This window comes from Rhinopithecus bieti, unplaced genomic scaffold (assembly GCF_001698545.2).
Source record: "Rhinopithecus bieti isolate Rb0 unplaced genomic scaffold, ASM169854v2 scaffold_14876, whole genome shotgun sequence".
In the NCBI taxonomy this organism is placed as follows: Eukaryota; Metazoa; Chordata; class Mammalia; order Primates; family Cercopithecidae; genus Rhinopithecus; species Rhinopithecus bieti.
In genome coordinates, this window is record NW_016807955.1 from 279,298 (window position 1) to 297,560 (window position 18,263).

Sequence of the window (18,263 nt, forward strand, 5' to 3'; positions counted from 1 at the left end):
ATTTATGTATGAATGAAGAATGAATTGAATTTTGCTTTGGAGGTCAAGCATTTTCATTATTTGAAATACCCACAGTACCCAATCCGATCTTTGATCAATTTCAGTATTACCTAAAGTCATTATTTCCTGATCTTGTCAGGCAGCGTTAAGAACCTTATTGATTTTACTGACTTTATCATTTACTCATTTATATCAATAATATTTTAATGTATGCCAAAGTAAAAACTTTTTTTATTACTCCTATATGTGATTGCTTTCATAACAGCTGTTTTATTTTGAAATGAGCTTGCAGGCAATTAATTGTACATTGTCCGTTTATTTAGAAACATGATATTAAGTGAGAAGACATGGGAGGGTGAGATCCTTTAGGGCCCTGTATGTCATTTCCATTTTAATGACTTTCTCTTTTACTGTGACTGAGATGAGAAGTTCTTGGAGAGTTTGGGGCAGAGGATGGTCTTAGCCTGATTTATATTTTAAAAGAATCAGTTGGACACTGTGACTCATGCCTGCAATCACAGTACTTTGGGAGGCTAAGTTAGGAAGATTTCTTGAGGTCAGGAGTTCGAGACCAACCATGGCAACATGGTGAAACCCTATCTTTACCAAAAATACAAAAATTAGCTGGGTGTGGTGTCATGTGCCTGTAGCTTCAGTTACTTGGGAGGCTGAGGAGGGAGGATGCTTGAGCCCAGAGTTTGAATCTGCAGTGAGCCAAGATCACACCACTGCACTTTAGCCTGGGCAACACAGTGAGACCCTGTCTCAAGAAAAGAAAAAGAAAAAAATCATACTTGTTATTGTCTGAAGAATAAACTGTAGGGAGGTAAGGGTGGAAGTGGAGAGACCAGTTGGGAGATTTATAACAATTTAAACTGAAGATGGTGGTGACTTGGACTAGGGTGGTAACAAAGAAAGTGGTGAGAAGTGGTTAAGTTCTGAATGTATTTTGCAGGTCAAGCTGATGGTGTATTGACAAATTAGAGTGGGATATGAGATGAAGGCACGTGAAGTCTGACTGTAGGATGACTCCAAGGTTTTTGGCCTGAGCAACTGAAAGGAGCTGGTATTAACTAAGATGAATAAGACTGCAGGAAATGCCAGGCATGGTGGCTCACGCCTGTATTCCTAACACTTTGGGAGGCCAAGCAGGCGGATCATTTGAGGTCAGGAGTTTGAGACCAGCCTGGCCAACATGGTGAAACCCTTTCTCTGCTAAAAATACAAAAATTAGCCAGGCATGGTGGCAGGTGCCTGTAATCTCAGCTACTTGGAAGGCTGAGGCAGGAGAATTAGGGAATATCAGGAGCTTGGTTTTAGATAAGTTAACTTTGACATGCCTCTCAGATTAATGCTTTTCAAACTGTTGAAACTGGTAGAGGACCAGTTTACTTCCCCCACTACATCACATACTGATACTTTTGAACAATACAATAAAATGAAATATTAGAAAGTAAAGTTAATGAAAATAAAGTTCAAGTCCAATTTTAAAATATTACTAGAGTCTGCCAACAAAATTACTCTTTCAAGTGTCTAAACCCTTACTTTCAGTTATTTTACTTATCTTTTTGTCAGCCAGTAATAAACTGTTTTTGGACAGGCACCCGTAATAAACAGTTCACGGAGCACACTCTCAGTAGCAGTCTTTTAAACATCAAGCAGAGATATTGGATAAACAATTGAATATATGTCTTGAATTTGTGGAAAGGGTTCATGGAAGTATATATTCAGTGGCAAATTAATGTCAATCTTAAGCATGGAAGTAACAGTTTAGTTTATACATGTTAACTAAAAAGAAAATTGACATTATTAATCTGTTAATTACATTAAGAATTTTTAAAGATGTATCTAGCACTGTGGTCTTTTTTTTTTTTTTTAATCTGGGCAAAAGGACATCTGCTTTTGTATGTTAGATGCAGGTTGGCTTAATGTCATTACAAATTCCGAAGGAAATGAATTACTCTTAATGTTTAATCATGATCATTGTTTCTCCTTATACTCTGAGGATTTCCATATTGAAGGAAAATCCTTGGATCAGTGCAACCGAAATGTTTATGAGAAGACTTAACATGATACATTTATATTTATTATCCTACTTTTAACGTTGTTGTTTTTAACAGTAAAACTAGCTTATAGATTAAGTTAGGTTTTTGGAGTCAGAGACACCAACATTCAAATGCTGATGATTATTAGTGAGACATTAGGTAAATAGCTTAACTTTTCAGATTTTCAGATTGTTTAATAAAATGCAATGGTGATATCTACCTCATGGGGTCGTTGGCAGTAGAAACTAACGTATAAGGTACTTATTATGTTACCTGCCTCATAGTGTGCCCTTGCACATAGTAGCTATCATTATTTATCAGCTAGTTCAGCTTTTGATGTTGCATTCTCTCATTTAATTACCACCACCACCACTCTACTGTACACAAACCTGCAATGTTGGTATTGGTCTGTTTGGAGAAACTGAGGCTCAGAGCAGTTGATAACTAAGTTTATAAGGCTTAAGGGACTTTTAGAAAATGTTTCATTAACTTTTTCATTAACTCCTCATGCTATTGGGGTTTCATTAAACTGATCAGAGAAATCCTGGAATGGTAGTATAAAAGGTAAGATATGGGCCGGGCGCGGTGGCTCAAGCCTGTAATCCCAGCACTTTGGGAGGCCGAGACGGGCGGATCACAAGGTCAGGAGATCAAGACCATCGTGGCGAACACAGTGAAACCCTGTCTCTACTAAAAATACAAAAAAAAAAAAACTAGCCGGGCGAGGTGGCGGGCGCCTGTAGTCCCAGCTACTTGGGAGGCTGAGGCAGGAGAATGGCGGGAACCTGGGAGGTGGAGCTTGCAGTGAGCTGAGATCCGGCCACTGCACTCCAGCCTGGGCGACAGAGCAAGACTCCGCCTAAAAAAAAAAAAAAAAAAAAAAAAAAGGTAAGATATGACTTCTAAGAGTAATACATCATTCTTACAAATATTATCAGAAATATTTATAAACCGATTTCAGATAAAACTATATACATTTAGGTCTAAGATATGATAAATAGAAGTGATTGCTGTAGGCTGTTTACCTGCCCTATTCCCCTTTCTGTGGTGCTAAAAAATAAACTCTGGGGTTTCTCATTCAGTGACAAGCTGTTAAATTGTGGACAAATCCTTTTGACATCACAACCATTACTAAAGCAAAATAATTAGAACTCTTTATTTTACCATAATCTCTTTTGGCTTATATTGCCAGTTGGTTGCTTCTTTTCCTATTCTGTACTACCCTTGATGCTGATTTTTTTGTTTTGTTTTGTTGAAACAAGGCTTTACTCTGTTGCCTAGGCTAGAATCTTAATGTTTAATCATGAGCATTGTTTCTCCTTGTACTCTGAGGATTTCCATATTGAAGGAAAATCCTTGGACCAGTGCAACCGAAATGTTTATGAGAAGACAATACATCCCAAAACCCCAAAATATTTACTTTCTGGCTCTTTATGGAAGTTTGCTGATGCCTATTCTAAGTGATAAGGAACTTGAATTATATTCATACTGTGCTGCAATCTTGAGTGACAGGCCTTTCTAAATAAGATGTTACATAAGATGTTAATACAGTGTCACAGTAATAGCTCACTGCAGCCTTGAACTCCTGGGCTCAAGAGATCCTCCTGCCTCAGTCTCTGAAGTAGTTAGTACTACATGCATGCACCATCATGCTGGGCTAGTTTTTTTATTTTTCATGGAGACAGGGTTTTTCTGTGTGCTCAGGCTGAGCTTGAACTCCTGGACTCAAGCAGTCCTTCTGCCTTGTCCTTCCAAAGTGTTGAGATTACAGGCATGAGCTGTGGCCGGCTTTGAGGCTGATTTTTAATCTGATTTTACTATTTTTCAGGTGAGTGGGGAAAGATATGCTTTGATCTACAGTTCTCTTATATTTGCAGGTAGTTATTTTTCAATCATTTTTATTTTAGGTAGTGAAACAGTTTCGTGATGGTGGTTACAACACGTTGGTTTCTACCTGTGTGGGTGAAGAAGGTTTGGATATAGGAGAAGTTGATCTTATAATATGTTTTGATTCCCAGAAGAGCCCAATTCGTCTTGTACAACGAATGGGTAGAACTGGCCGTAAACGTCAAGGCAGGATAGTTGTTATCCTTTCTGAAGGACGAGAGGAACGTGTAAGTAGAGCTGCAGAAACACAGTTTGACACTTGAAATTTGAGAAATATAGCCCAAAGGTGAATATCAACATGTTAGCATTCCAAGTCCAAACACTCTGTAGATAGTTTTGGTTTATTTCCCCCCCTTTGTATTGGATTCTATCTTGTAACTAGGAGAGTTTTGACTGGATTCAGTTTCCTAATTTTATCCATCTAAAGAAACACATTTTAATACGTAAGTAGTAATTCAGAGATACCTAGATCCAAAAACCAATATGTATTACTTTGTTTTACTATTTTCCTGTGCTTCTAAGGAAGGCCTATGCTTTGTGTTTAGTTTACTTTTCTTTCTGAACTATGGTAAACTGAGAATCATTTTTTTCCTTTTCAAGGGCTGTCAAAATAACTGACTAAGTAAGAAACAAAGAATATATATCAGAGACAGTATGAAGCCTGAAAAACCCAAAATGTTTACTTTCTGGCCCTTTATGGAAGTTTGCTGATGCCTATTCTAAGTGATAAGGAACTTGAATTAGATTCATACAATCTTGAGTGACAGACCTTTCTAAATAAGATGTTACATAAAATATTATTTTGTGTTTGTTACACTAAAGTGTTAACTAACTTTTGTAACTCATTGAGACTAGTTACAAATATATAGATTTGTAACTATATAGCGGCCGAATATATAGATTCACATTAAAGGTCTCCTTAACAGCTATGATAATTTAAAAAAATTGATTTTTGGCTGGACATGGTGGCTCATGCCTGTAATCCCAGTACCTTAGGAGGCCGAGGTGGGCAGATCACTTGAGGTCAGGAGTCCGAGACCAGCCTGGCCAACGTGGTGAAACCCTATCTCTACTAAAAGAATACAAAAACCAGACAGGTGTGGTGGCGCGTGTCTGTAATCCCAGCTACTTGGGAGTCTGAGGCAGGAGAATCGCTTGAACCTTGGAGGTAGAGGTTACAGTGAACCAAGATCCTGCCACTGCACTCCAGCCTGGGTAACAGAGTGAGACTCCATCTCCAGAAAAAAAAAAACTGATTTTAAATATTTTATATACTCTTTAAAATCATCCTGAAAAATGAATTCTTTCTCTAATACTTTTCATGTGATTATAGCATATTCATATATAACATCTAGTTTATCTATAAAATGATCCCAATGAAATGTTTGGTAAAAGGCCATATATCAGTCAGTGGAATTGTGTTTTAATTGTACTCCCTAGCTGAGTTACTTAACCTCTCCATTCACTTGTTAGGTTTCTTATCTGTAAAATAGTAACAGTGGCCACATTTACTCAGTATTTACATTGTGCTGTGTAATGTTCCAAGTTTCAGATTCATTATTGTATTTAATCCTGTCAGCACCCTGTAAGGGGAGTAACGCTTTTGTTGTATACAGAGAAGGAAACTGAAGTGTAGAAAGATGAACAAACTGAAATAAGGGAATAGTTTTAAAAAAAAGCACGAGACAACCTTACACTTCTATGTAAATATCAACCTCTTTTTAAAAACAGCAAGGTAACAAAGATAGATTTACTTCTGCAGTATAACTGCTAAGGTGGGCTTTTGTAATTATGGACTTTGACGTGGTTTTCTTTAAAAAAAAAAAAACAAAAAAAAGGAGTCTTGCTCTGTCATCCAGGCTGGAGTGCAGTGGCATGATCTCGGCTCACTGCAACCTCCATTTCCCAGGTTCAAGCGATCCTCCTGTCTCAGCCTCCTGAGTAGCTGGGACTACAGGTGTGTGCCACCATGCCCGGCTACTTTTTTTTTTTGTATTTTCAGTAGAGACGAGATTTCACCATATTGGCCAGGCTGGTCTTGAACTCCAGACCTCGTGATCTGCCTGCCTGGGCCTCCCAAAGTGCTGGGATTACAGGCATGAGCCACCGCGTCCAGCCTGAAATGATTTTCATTAAAGGTTAGTCTAACAATTTACTGATAGGTTTTAAAATTCAAGACAGCTGGGCTCAGTGACTCACGCCTGTAATTTCAGCACTTTGGGAGGCTAAAGCTGGAGGATCACTTGAGCTTTGGAGTTCAAGACTAGCCTGGGCAACACAGGGAGACCCCATCTCTACAAAATAAAGATTAGTTGGGTGTGGTAGTCCACACCTGTAGTCCCAGCTACTCAGGAGGCTAAAGTGGGAGGATCGCTTGAGCCCAGGAGGTTGAGGCTCAGTGAGCCCTGACCACACCACTTTACTCCAGAGCCTGGGTGACAGAGTAAGACCCTGTCTCAAAAAAAAAAAAAAAAAAAAAAAAAATCAAGACAACAGAAGCTCTATTTTCTAAGTATTTAAGTGGATCGGGGTTTAATTTTATGTTTACAATCAATCCAAACTAATAATTGCTTGTTATGGATAAATTGTTATTTATAAAAGTAATGTAATCTGACATTTTATATTTGTTTTTACAGATTTATAATCAGAGTCAGTCCAACAAAAGAAATATATGTAAAGCTATTTCAAGTAACAGGCAGGTCCTTCATTTTTACCAAAGAAGTCCACGAATGGTTCCTGATGGAATCAACCCAAAATTACACAAAATGTTCATCACACATGGTGTCTATGAACCAGATAAGCCTTCTCGGAACTTGCGGCGAAAGTCATCTATCTTTTCCTATAGGGATGGTAAATAAATTTTGCATTTGGCACATGCATTTTCCTCTGTTTTTACTTAGCAGATCATATCTTGATATAATATTTCTTGTTTGAAAAACTGAATATATGTTCTAAGTAATATATTATAGACATTCTCTTTGGAAAGTCTATAAGAGATTGTTCATGTGGCAAATGGAGAGACACTGGTAGTATAGAGTGACAGAAACTCAGTGCTGGGGAAAATTAAAAATACCCTACCAACCCAGAGAATGTTCTCCATAAAGTTTAGAAAAGAAAGAAAACAGTTTTGTTTTTGAATAAGCATTAAACCAGATTACAATGTGCACTGAAGACAATGTACTAAGATAATACCAAGACAGAAATTCCCTATATGTATCCCCATGCACTTAGAATCCTTTACATACATGTTGTCAATATTAATAGTAACTTGTCTTCATGTAAGAGGGCACCATTTGCTATACATTCTTTCATCATTTATCCTGTATTTACCTGGTAATTGAGGTAGCCATTTGCGTTAACTGGTTGCCTTTCTCAAATATCTTGAGATATTTGCACTATGAAAGTGAGAAAAAAAGTTTATTTTTTGGATTTTACTTAATCTCTAAGGCGGGTTTTAAACTATCATAAAAATCATATAACTGTATTCTAACATTTGGAAGGAACCTTGGGAGTCATGTGGTCCAATTACTTACCAAGGTAGGAATGCTTCTGCAGCATTCTTGTTAAATGCATACCCAGTCTTAACTTGAATACCTCTGTTTATATAAATTATATTTCTTTAGCAGGTTAATTCCATTGTTGAATGGCTCTATATAGTAGAAGACTCTTATGTTGAAAAATCTGTGTCTTTGTACCTTTTTCCCAATGATCTGGTTTCTTAGATAAAAAGTACAGTTTTCATCTTTGGTTTACCTTTATAACAGTACTCTATATATTTGAAGGCCATACCTTTTATGTTTTTTCAACTGTTTGTTCCACTGTTTTCATACCATGCATTTTTTTTTTTTTTTTTTTTTTAAGACGAAGTCTTGCTCTGTCACCTGGGCTGGAGTGCAGTGGCCGGATCTCGGCTCACTGCAAGCTCCGCCTCCCGGGTTCACGCCATTCTCCTGCCTCAGCCTCCCGAGTAGCTGGGACTACAGGTGCCCGCCACCTCACTCAACTAATTTTTTGTTTTTTTTTTAGTAGAGACGGGGTTTCACCGTGGTGGGCAGGATGGTCTCAATCTCCTGACCTTGTGATCCGCCCACTTCAGCCTCCCAAAGTGCTGGGATTACAGGTGTGAGCCACCGTGCCCAGCTTTTTTTTTTTTTTTCCCACATTTTAAAAAAGTTTCTTACACAGTATTTTGGAATACCTGAGACGTGATCCTAGCTCACTGAAGCCTCAGCTCCTGGGCTTAAGAGATCCTCCTGTCAGCTTCCTGTGTGGCTAGGACTACAGGGATACAACACCATGCCCAGCTAACTTTATTTTTTTTTACACTTGGAGTCAATCTGTGTTGCTCAGGATGGACTCAAACTCCTGGCCTTAATTGATCCTCCCTCCTAGACCTCCCAAGGAGGAGGTGTCAGCCACTATACCCAGCCAGTTTCCTGATTTTTAATTCAGTAGCTTCTCAATTATTCTGGTCTAATCTGTATTAGCCAGAGTTCCTGCTTTATACTGTTTAGCCTTTTCAGTTTGGTGATTCTTAGAGATTATAGAAGCTGAAAGGAATGAATGTACTATACATATTTTTAAACGTCTATTATGTCCTCTTTTAAAGCAACAAGTCTGTTCCCCCTACACTTTACTCCTTTTGCCCCCAACCGCCATTTATGACTTAAGATACATACCCTTTTTAAAAGTCTTGGCCTTTCTTGCCCACTCTCAACACCCACACCAAGCTTCAGATGAACTTTCCAATACTGCTATGATAGAATCATAATACCAGTTTTCATCTGTGAGTTATTTTACTCTGTTTCATGCCAGGTCTTAGGCAACCAAATGAAAAGAGTCCAAAATAAGCCAGGACTGAGAGCCTAGCTACCTGGCTCTGTTCTGTTAACGAATTCATTACCAAAGGATGGCTCCTAGACAGATGGGTGCTTTCAAATAGGTAAGAGAAGTTTAGGAGACATTTAGAAGCATGAAGTGATAAACTGAGTGGTTTTATATGGAGAATACTAGTTTAAAGAAACAGAATGATGGCTGAGGAGTCTGAGACCAACCTGGGCAACATATCAAGACTTCATCTCTATAAAAAATAAGAAAAGTAGGTGGGCCTGGTGTCATGAACCTATATTCCAGCTGCTGTGGAGGCTGAAGCAGGAGGATTGCTTGATCCCAGGAGTTTGAAGTTACAGTGAGTTCTGAATGTGCTGTTGCACTCCAAGCTGGGTGACAGACTTTGAATGGATATTGTGGGGTTTTTTGCTTTGCAGATTTTTAAAAAGTCTCTTTTCCATTATTTTTTCAACTTACAGGAATGAGTCAAAGTAAACTAAAGAAAGATTGGTTCTTATCAGAAGAAGAATTTAAATTATGGAACAAACTTTATAGATTAAGAGACAGTGATGAAATTAAAGAGATAACATTGCCTCAAGTTCAGTTTTCTTCTTTACAAAATGAGGAAAACAAACCAGTAAGTTGAATATATTTTCAGATGTTCTTTTTCCCCCTCTCATTTTAATGCCAAAACCCCTCAGATGTTCTTTATAATGATAAAGCAATAGCTTTGGGAATAATGAGATAATTGTGATTGGAATGTCAGCTTACTTTTAGAAATTAAGAATGTAATCAGTTTAAAAAATCATTACAGTCTAAGTTTACAAAACTACTAATTTTCCTGTATTATTTGTTGTATATATGTATTTAACCAACTGTGATATCTTTATATAAATTATGCCTTTCTTTCATTACTATCATTTAAACATTTCTATATAGGCATAATCTTACATGGTTGTCACTTTACTCTGTGATATACCATAGTTTGTTTGACTATTTACCTATTGTGTTTTGGGATTCTTTTCAACTTTTTTTATTTTTTAAGAGACGAGGTCTCGCTCTGTTGCCCAGGCTGGCCATCAGCTCCTGGACTCAAGTGATCCTGCTGCCTCAGCCTCCCAAGTAGCTGGGACTATAAGTGTGCACCACTGCATCTGGCTTTTTCAGTATTTTGCTAACATAAATTATGCTTTCATAATTATCCTTGTAAACCATTTTTTAAAAAATTTCAATAGTTTTTGGGGAACAGGTGATGTTTTGTTACATGGATAAGTTCTTAGTGGTGATTTCTGAGATTTTGGCACACCCATCATCCAAGCAGTGTACACTGCACCCAGTGTATAGTCTTTTATCCCTTGCCCCACTCCTACCCTTCCCCCCAAGTCCACAGAGTCCATTATATTATTCTTAAGCCTTTGTGTCCTCATAGCTTAGCTCCTACTTCTAAATGGGAACATACGATGTTTGGTTTTCCATTCCTAAGTTACTTCACTTAGAATAATAGTCCCTAACTCCATCCAGGTTGCTGCGAATGCAATAATTTCATTCCTTTTTTATGGCTGAGTAGTAGTCCATGATGTGTGTGTGTGTGTGTGTGTGTGTGTGTGTGTGTGTGTGTGTGTATGTATCACATTTTCTTTATCCACTCACTGATTGATGGGCATTCAGGCTGGCTTCATATTTTTGCAGTTGCGAATTGTGCTGCTATAAATGTGGGTGTGCGAGTATCTTTTTCATATAATGACTTCTTTTCCTCTGGATTAGATACCCAGTAGTGGGACAGCTGGATCAAATGGTAGTTCTGCTTTTAGTTGTTTAAGGAATCCCCATATGGTTTTCCATAGTCGTTGTACTAATTTACACTCCCACCAGCAGTGTAAAGGTGTTCCCTTTTCACCACATCGACACCAACATCTATTTTTTTTAATTTTTTAATTATGACCATTCTTGCAGGAGTAAGGTGGTATTGTATTCTGGTTTTGATTTGTATTTCTCTGATAATTAGTGGTGTTGAACATTTTTTTATGTTTGTTGGCCATTTGAGTTCCTTGTAGATTCTGGATATTAGTCCTTTGTCGGATGCATGGTTTACAAAAATTTTCTTCTCCCCTGTGGGTTGTCTGTTTACTCTGCTGTGCAAAAGCATTTAGTTTAATTAAGCCCCATCTATCTTTGTTTTTGTTGCATTTGCTTTTGGGTTGTTGGTCATGAACTCTTTGCCTAGCCAATGTCTAGAAGAGTTTTTTCAATGTTACAGAATTTTTATGGTTTCAGGTCTTAGATGTAGGGCTTCAATCCATCTTGAGTTGATTTTTGTATAAGGTGAGGGATGAGGATCCAGTTTCATTCTTCTGCATGTGGCTTGCCAAATATCCCAGTATCATTTGTTGAATATGGTGTCCTTTTCCCACTTAATGTTTTTGTTTGCTTTGTTGAAGATCAGTTGGCTGTAAACATAAATTATACTTTCATAAGCATCCTTGTAAACCAGTTTTTATTTTTTGTTTTGAAATTATAGTTAAGGCCGGGCATGGTGGCTCACGCCTGTAATCCCAGCACTTTGGGAGGCCGAGGCAGGTGGATCACCTGAGGTCGGGAGTTCAAGGCCAGCCTGACCAACATGGAGAAACCCTGTCTCTACCAAAAATACAAAATTAGCCAGGGTGGTGGCGCATGCCTGTAATCCCAGCTACTCGGGAGGCTGAGGCAGGAGAATTGTTTGAACCTGGGAGGCGGAGGTTGCGGTGAGCCGAGATGGCGCCATTGCACTCCAGCCTGGGCAAAAAGAGCAAAACTCAGTCTCAAAAAAAAAAAAGAAATTATAGTTAAAACTTTAAATTTGATGTTATTGTTTATTTTGTTTATTATTAACAAATTCTTAGTTAACTTTGTGAAAGTCAAGAGAACTGATCAAAGGTTGTATGTGTGCTTGGAGAGCTGGGAAAACAACCTCAGAAAAGATTTCTTTTAAAATATTTAACTATTTGTTCTTAACATGGAACTATATAAACAGCAATATCATCAACTTGTAAGTCATATGACAGTTATTTAACAAATATATTTTAAAGGGCATATTTCTGCTTTATGAAATTATTTTCTTTTTTTCTTCTGAGATTTTAGTTGGGAATATCTAAATGGATCCAAATTATGTTAAGCTGATTATATGTGTATCGAGTGTTTTTTAAAATTAGTTTGTGAAATCTCAGTATGTTTTCCTTATTTTTATTACTTTTTAAATAATTAAGACTCAAGAATCAGCCACTGGAATTCGTCAACTCTCTCTCTCTGAATGGAGACTGTGGCAAGATCATCCTTTACCTACACATCAAGTTGATCACTCAGATCGATGCCGCCATTTTATAGGCCTTATGCAAATGATAGAGGGAATGAGACATGAAGAGGTAAGGTTTTATTATAACTTTCTCTTGCTGGTATGATAGTAAAACTAGAGTACTTATCTTTTATTTTGTTAATTTTAAGTAATAAGAAATATTTTGTTTTCTGTATAGTTCCTTGTGATCTCAATAAGGAATGAGTTTTCTGCCTTAAGAGAAGAAACAGATTTAATTAATTAGAAGAAGAATGTCATCTGTAAATATTGATGGACCAGAGTAGAATTTTAATATACTTAAATGATTTGTGTAAACTGCTTGTAAAGCTAATTTAGGATTCTTTTGGATTCGGATTTATTGAAATACTCTCTATCATCTAGGTTATTTGATATCTTTCTTGTATCCTGGTCCTGGTTTAGAGAATTATAGATTCCTTGAGCAGTTCCTTGATTATTCTTCCTAGAGTCAGCATAGTGAACCAATTATGATTGTGAAATCCATAGTGCCTGGGTTAGAATCCTAACTCTGCCTCCTACTGATTGTGTGTTTGTAAGTTATTTCACCTCCCAGTGTTTCAGTTTTATCTGTAAAATAGGGATAGTGATAATACTTATTTCATAAGGTTGTTGTGAGGATTAAATGACCTAATATATGTAAAGCACATAGTAACTGGCATATAATAAGTACACAGTAAATTGTAGCTCCTATTTTTATTACTAGCGTTTGGTCATGCATACATGTAAATAAAGTAGTTAGATGTGGATCCCAGCAAAATGTGTGCAATCAAATTAACATATATTTATTGAGTGCCTTCTGTGTGCCACACTCTGTTACCTGCTTTGTGGCTATAACCGTGAGCAAACGAGAGAAAATATTCTGTTTATGTGGAGTATATATACTAGCAGGGAGACAGACATTTGCTCACATTAATGCTTACTATATTTATTACTCAAAAAAGCAGAGAGGTCTGGGCGCGGTGACTCAGGCCTGTAATCTCAGCCCTTGGCGATGCCGAGGCGGGCGAATCACTTGAAGTCAGGAGTTTGAGACCAGCCTGGCCAACATGATGAAACCCTGTCTGTACTAAAAATACAAAAATTAGGTGGGTGTGGTGGCACGTGCCTGTAATCCCAGCTCCTCAGAAGGCTGAGGCAGGGGAGTCACTTGACCCCAGGAAGCAGAGGTTTCAGTGAGCTGAGATCAAGTTACTGCACTCCAGCCTGGGCGACAGAGCGAGACTTTGTCTTAAAAAAAAAAAAAAAAAAAAAAGGCAGAGAGTTAACTGCTTAAACCTATAAGTAATAGAGGAATCCTGATTAAAGTAGCATTCTTGGGGGAAAGGAAGGATGGTGGAGATTGTAGTTTTAGCTTTTAACTTAGACATAAGTAAGGCTTAGAAATTCACTATACAAATTCTTGATTAGGAACTTTGTTACAAACAGAAGTATATTCCAGGATAGAACCTAGTAAACATACAGGTACTACTATGTTGGGCATTCTAAAAGCTATTCTTAGTTTACTGTCATTGAAAGAGTAAATTTAACAAATGTATATGGTTTTATTAATATATATTTTAAAATATCTTTTAGGAAATTAGAATAATTCAATTAAATGTTAGAAATGCAAAACTCACTATATTCTTACGTATTCATTCAATTTGTTCTTCCTACAAATAGTTATCAAGGGTCTTTTGGGTATTAAATACTGGGGATACAAAAAAGTTAACTGATTAATGATAACTTGATAGTTTCACAGTAGTGTACTTTATAATTTTGATTTATCAGAATAAATTTTAAGGTATAAAAGAATATCATTGGAACAATGTAATAATGAAATATTTTAATACAGAGTGAAACTCCTCTCTTAGATTTGGGTTTCTGTTTTGTTTTGTTTTGTTTTCCTGTGGCTTTTTAAATTTTCCTTATTTATAGGGAGAATGCAGCTATAAATTGGAAGTTGAATCTTATTTACAAATGGAAGATGTTAGCTCAACATTTATTGCTCCCAGGAATGAATCTAATAATCTTGCCAATGACACCTTTATCACTCACAATAAATCGTCATTTTTAAAGAACATAAATCAGAGCAGTTCGTCCTCAGTGATAGAATCTGATGAAGAATGTGCTGAAATTTTTAAACAAACTCATATCAAACCTACTAAAATTGTTTCTTTAAAGAAAAAAGTGTCTAAAGAAATAAAAAAAGGTCAGCTTAAAAAAGAAAATAATCACGGGATTATAGATTCTTTAGATACTGACAGAAATTCTACTGTTGAAAATATTTTTCAAGAAGACCTACCAAATGATAAAAGGACATCAGATACAGATGAAGTTGCTGCCACATGTACTATTAATGAAAATGTTATTAAAGAGCCATGTGTATTATTAACTGAGTGTCAGTTTACAAACAAATCCGCTAGTTCATTTGCTGGAAATGTTTTAGATTCTGGTTATAACAGTTTCAGTGATGAAAAATCTGTTTCATCTAACTTATTTCTTCCATTCGAAGAAGAGCTTTATATTGTTGGAACAGACGATCAATTTTATAATTGTCACTCATTGACAAAAGAGGTACTAGCTAATGTAGAGAGATTTTTATCTCATTCTCCTCCGCCTCTCAGTGGACTCTCAAACTTGGAATATGAAGTTAATAAGGGTACTGCACTTGAGAATTTGCTTTTCTTACCCTGTGCAGAGCATTTACAAAGTGATAAATGCACCTGTTTGATGTCACATTCAGCTGTGAATTCTCAACAGAATTTAGAATTGAATTCACTTAAATGTATAAATTATCCGTCTGAAAAAAGTTGCCTTTATGATATACCTAATGATAATATTTCTGATGAGCCAAGCCTCTGTGACTGTGATGTATATAAACATAATCAAAATGAAAATTTAGTACCTAACAATCGTGTTCAAATACACAGAGGCCCTGCACAGAATTTAGTTGGAGAGAACAATCATGATGTTGATAACAGTGACCTCCCAGTATTGTCCACTGATCAAGATGAAAGTTTACTATTATTTGAAGATGTTAATACAGAATTTGATGATGTGAGTCTTGCACCCTTGAACAGTAAAAGCAAATCTTTACATGTGTCAGACAAAACTGCTATTAGTGAAATGCCTCTGGTCTCTCAGTTCTTGATTTCTGATGAACTTTTGTTGGACAATAATTCTGAACCCCAAGATCAAATCACCCGTGATGATAATAGTTTTAAATCTCATGATGATCTGAGAAGTGTACAGGAAGAAAAAATGAAGAATCATGAGGATATTTTTGATGGCTCTATGGATTTATTTTCTGTTACCTTTGATTTAGGATTCTGTAGTCCAGATTCTGATGATGAAATGTTGGAACATACATCAGATAGCAATAGACCTCTGGATGATCTAGATGGAAGGTATTTGGAAATTAAGGAGATAAATGATGCAAATTATGTTTCAAATCAAGCACTAATACCAAGAGATCATAGCAAAAATTTTACTAGCGGAACTGTTATTATCCCATCAAATGAAGATATGCAGAATCCAAATTGTGTACAGTTACCACTGAGTGCAGCAAAAAATAAAGAATTATTATCTCCTGGTTATTCTCAGTTTTCTTTACCAATGCAAGAAAAAGTTATGAGTACACCACTCTCTGAATCAAACACATTGAACTCATTTTCTAAGATAAGAAAGGAAAGACTTCAGACACCAGATTCTAATAAGGGAAAAATAAATCTACAAAGATTCAAAGAAGCATTGAATTCAACTTTTGATTATTCAGAATTTTCTCTAGAAAAGTCTAAAAGCAGTGGTCAAATGTGTCTGCATAAATCCTGTCATTCTGTTGAAGGTAAGATTCCATCTTTATAAAGTCTATAACTCTTTCTGGAATAATTACTCTAGAAATACTTTGGTAATTTTTCCAAATGTAATTTTTTAGTACATGGTACAATATAAATATTGAATTAGATAATTGTGTTATATTTTTCTTAAGGTGATATTACTAATATTAGATTTATTTTGTTTACGTATACTTACGGCATGCATGGTATGGAAAAGGTTATTCTTGCTAGACATTATGAAATACACAAAGATGTGTAAGATCTGGCTATGTCTTGGTTGTAAAACATAATTATGTGACATATTTATATGTATTTGAAAAGATGCCAGTAAAATGTGGAAATAACTACCAAATGAATAATAAGAGAGTGACTGTTTAGGAGGTTCAGAGGATGATGAAATTTTGAGTTTGATTATATTGGAAATTTTTTTTTTTTTTTTTTGAGATGGAGTTTTGCTCTTGTTGCCCAGGCTGGAGTGCATGGTGTGGTCTCGGCTTACTGCAACCTCCGCCTCCCAGGTTCAAGTGATTTTCCTGCCTCAGCCTCCCAAGTAGCTGGGATTATAGGCACCCACCATCATGCCCGGCTAAGTTTTGTATTTTTAATAGAGACAGGGTTTCACCATGTTGGACAAGCTGATCTGGAACTCCTGACCTCAGGTGATCTACCCGCCTCACCCTCCCAAAGTGCTGGGATTACAGGTGTGAGCCACTGCGCCTGGCCAAGGTTTTATATATAGTGTAGATTTTCATTTTGGTTCCTTGGGAGTATTTATGCTTTTGGTATGTTGAAGATACTAAAGACATAATTTAGGTATTATAAAATGATGAAAGCGAAGGAAAGTATGATTTTGAGAGATAGTTTGAAGTAATAGTTTTATGTAGCAAAATATTTGAGAAATAAAAACTGTATTCAGATGATTAAGACCAGACCACAAAAAAACAGAGAAATCTCTGGGTTTCTGTAATCTAACCATTACACTTACAGGAAAACTAGAAGATATAGCGATAGATGTTTGATATGAAGTCCTGCTGTATAATACAACTCTACAGGTTATTATATCAAGTCATTTATGAATTTTACTCCTTATGTTAAAAGCTGAATAAAAAGTAGCTGTAGGATAAAAGGAAAGTTTCCTCTGTAAATCTTTTCCTTACATTATTCTCGTTAGCATGGAGGACATGGTTCGTGAATGTTCTATTTAAGATGAAAGCATGTTGGAAGTAAGTTCTGGAAATATGTTTAATTTTCAAAACCTGACTATTCTATATAGTCTGGGGTTGTGCCATGACATATATATTTTTACAAAGTATATGATGCCTCTGAGCCTTCAATATTTGCTTTAATACCTCTATTGAAGTCCATGTTAATGAGTGAGATAATTTTTCTGGTTTTGTGTCAGATTTGCACAAAAACATTTTTTCTAGGATTGTACTTAACTACAAATCATGGGCAAAATAATTACAAATACAAATACAAATCAGGAAATTATTTATTAGAGAACATTTAGTTATTTTTTATTCTACTTATTTCAAAGAGAGAATTTAAGCTCATTTTTCTGTATTATATATGAAAAAGGTAGTTGATTAAAACATCATGAAAGCACTGAAAAGGAAAGCTTCCTAGAATGAGTTGGTTACTGTAGCCGAGTCCTGCATTTAACTTTGGCTTTCTTAGAAGGTAATGAAAAAAGAAAAACTAGTTGATTTATATATTGCTCATCTGCAAAAAGGAAATCACTCAAGTTTGTCTGTCTGGGTAGATGTTTTAGTAGCAGAATATGAGGAGAAATTTACTGAGTAGTTTTGTATTTGTTATCTATTGCTGTTTAACAAAGTACCCCCAAAAAACTCAGTGGCCTGAAATAATCAGTAAAATAAAATAAACTTCTTAGAAGGCCTGTTGTTTGAGAGGATCTGTGAGGAGCTTCTTTAAAATCCTTAATGGGCCTGGTGCAGTGACTCATGCCTGTAATCCCAGCACTTTGGAAGGCCGAGGCTGGTGAATCACCTGAGGTCAGGAGTTTGAGACCAGCCTGGCCAACATGATGACACTTCGTCTCTACTAAAAAGACAAAAATTAGCCAGGCATCGTGGCGCATTCCTGTAGTCCCAGCTACTCAGGAGGCTAAGGCAGGAGGATCGCTTGAACCTGGGAGGCAGAGGTTCCAGTGAGCCGAGATCGCGCCACTGCACTCCAGCCTGGGCAACAAAGTAAGACTCTATCTATAAATAAATAAATAAATAAATAAATAAATAAAAAATGAAATCCTTACTCTCTGACTAAATGGTACTGTAAGGCACAATCTTTGATTTTTTTTTTTTTTTTTTTTTTTTT

At 36.4% G+C, this 18,263-nt stretch overlaps 1 protein-coding gene across 1 annotated transcript in view; it reads left to right on the forward strand.

Moving 5' to 3' along the window:
* FANCM (FA complementation group M) overlaps positions 1–18,263 on the forward strand; it is an 80,076-nt gene that overhangs the window by 34,013 nt on the left and 27,800 nt on the right. The window contains 5 exon segments of the mRNA XM_017884178.1: positions 3,953–4,159; positions 6,569–6,782; positions 9,242–9,399; positions 12,008–12,163; positions 14,026–15,934. Of these exon segments, the coding sequence (XP_017739667.1) occupies positions 3,953–4,159; positions 6,569–6,782; positions 9,242–9,399; positions 12,008–12,163; positions 14,026–15,934 (2,644 nt within the window).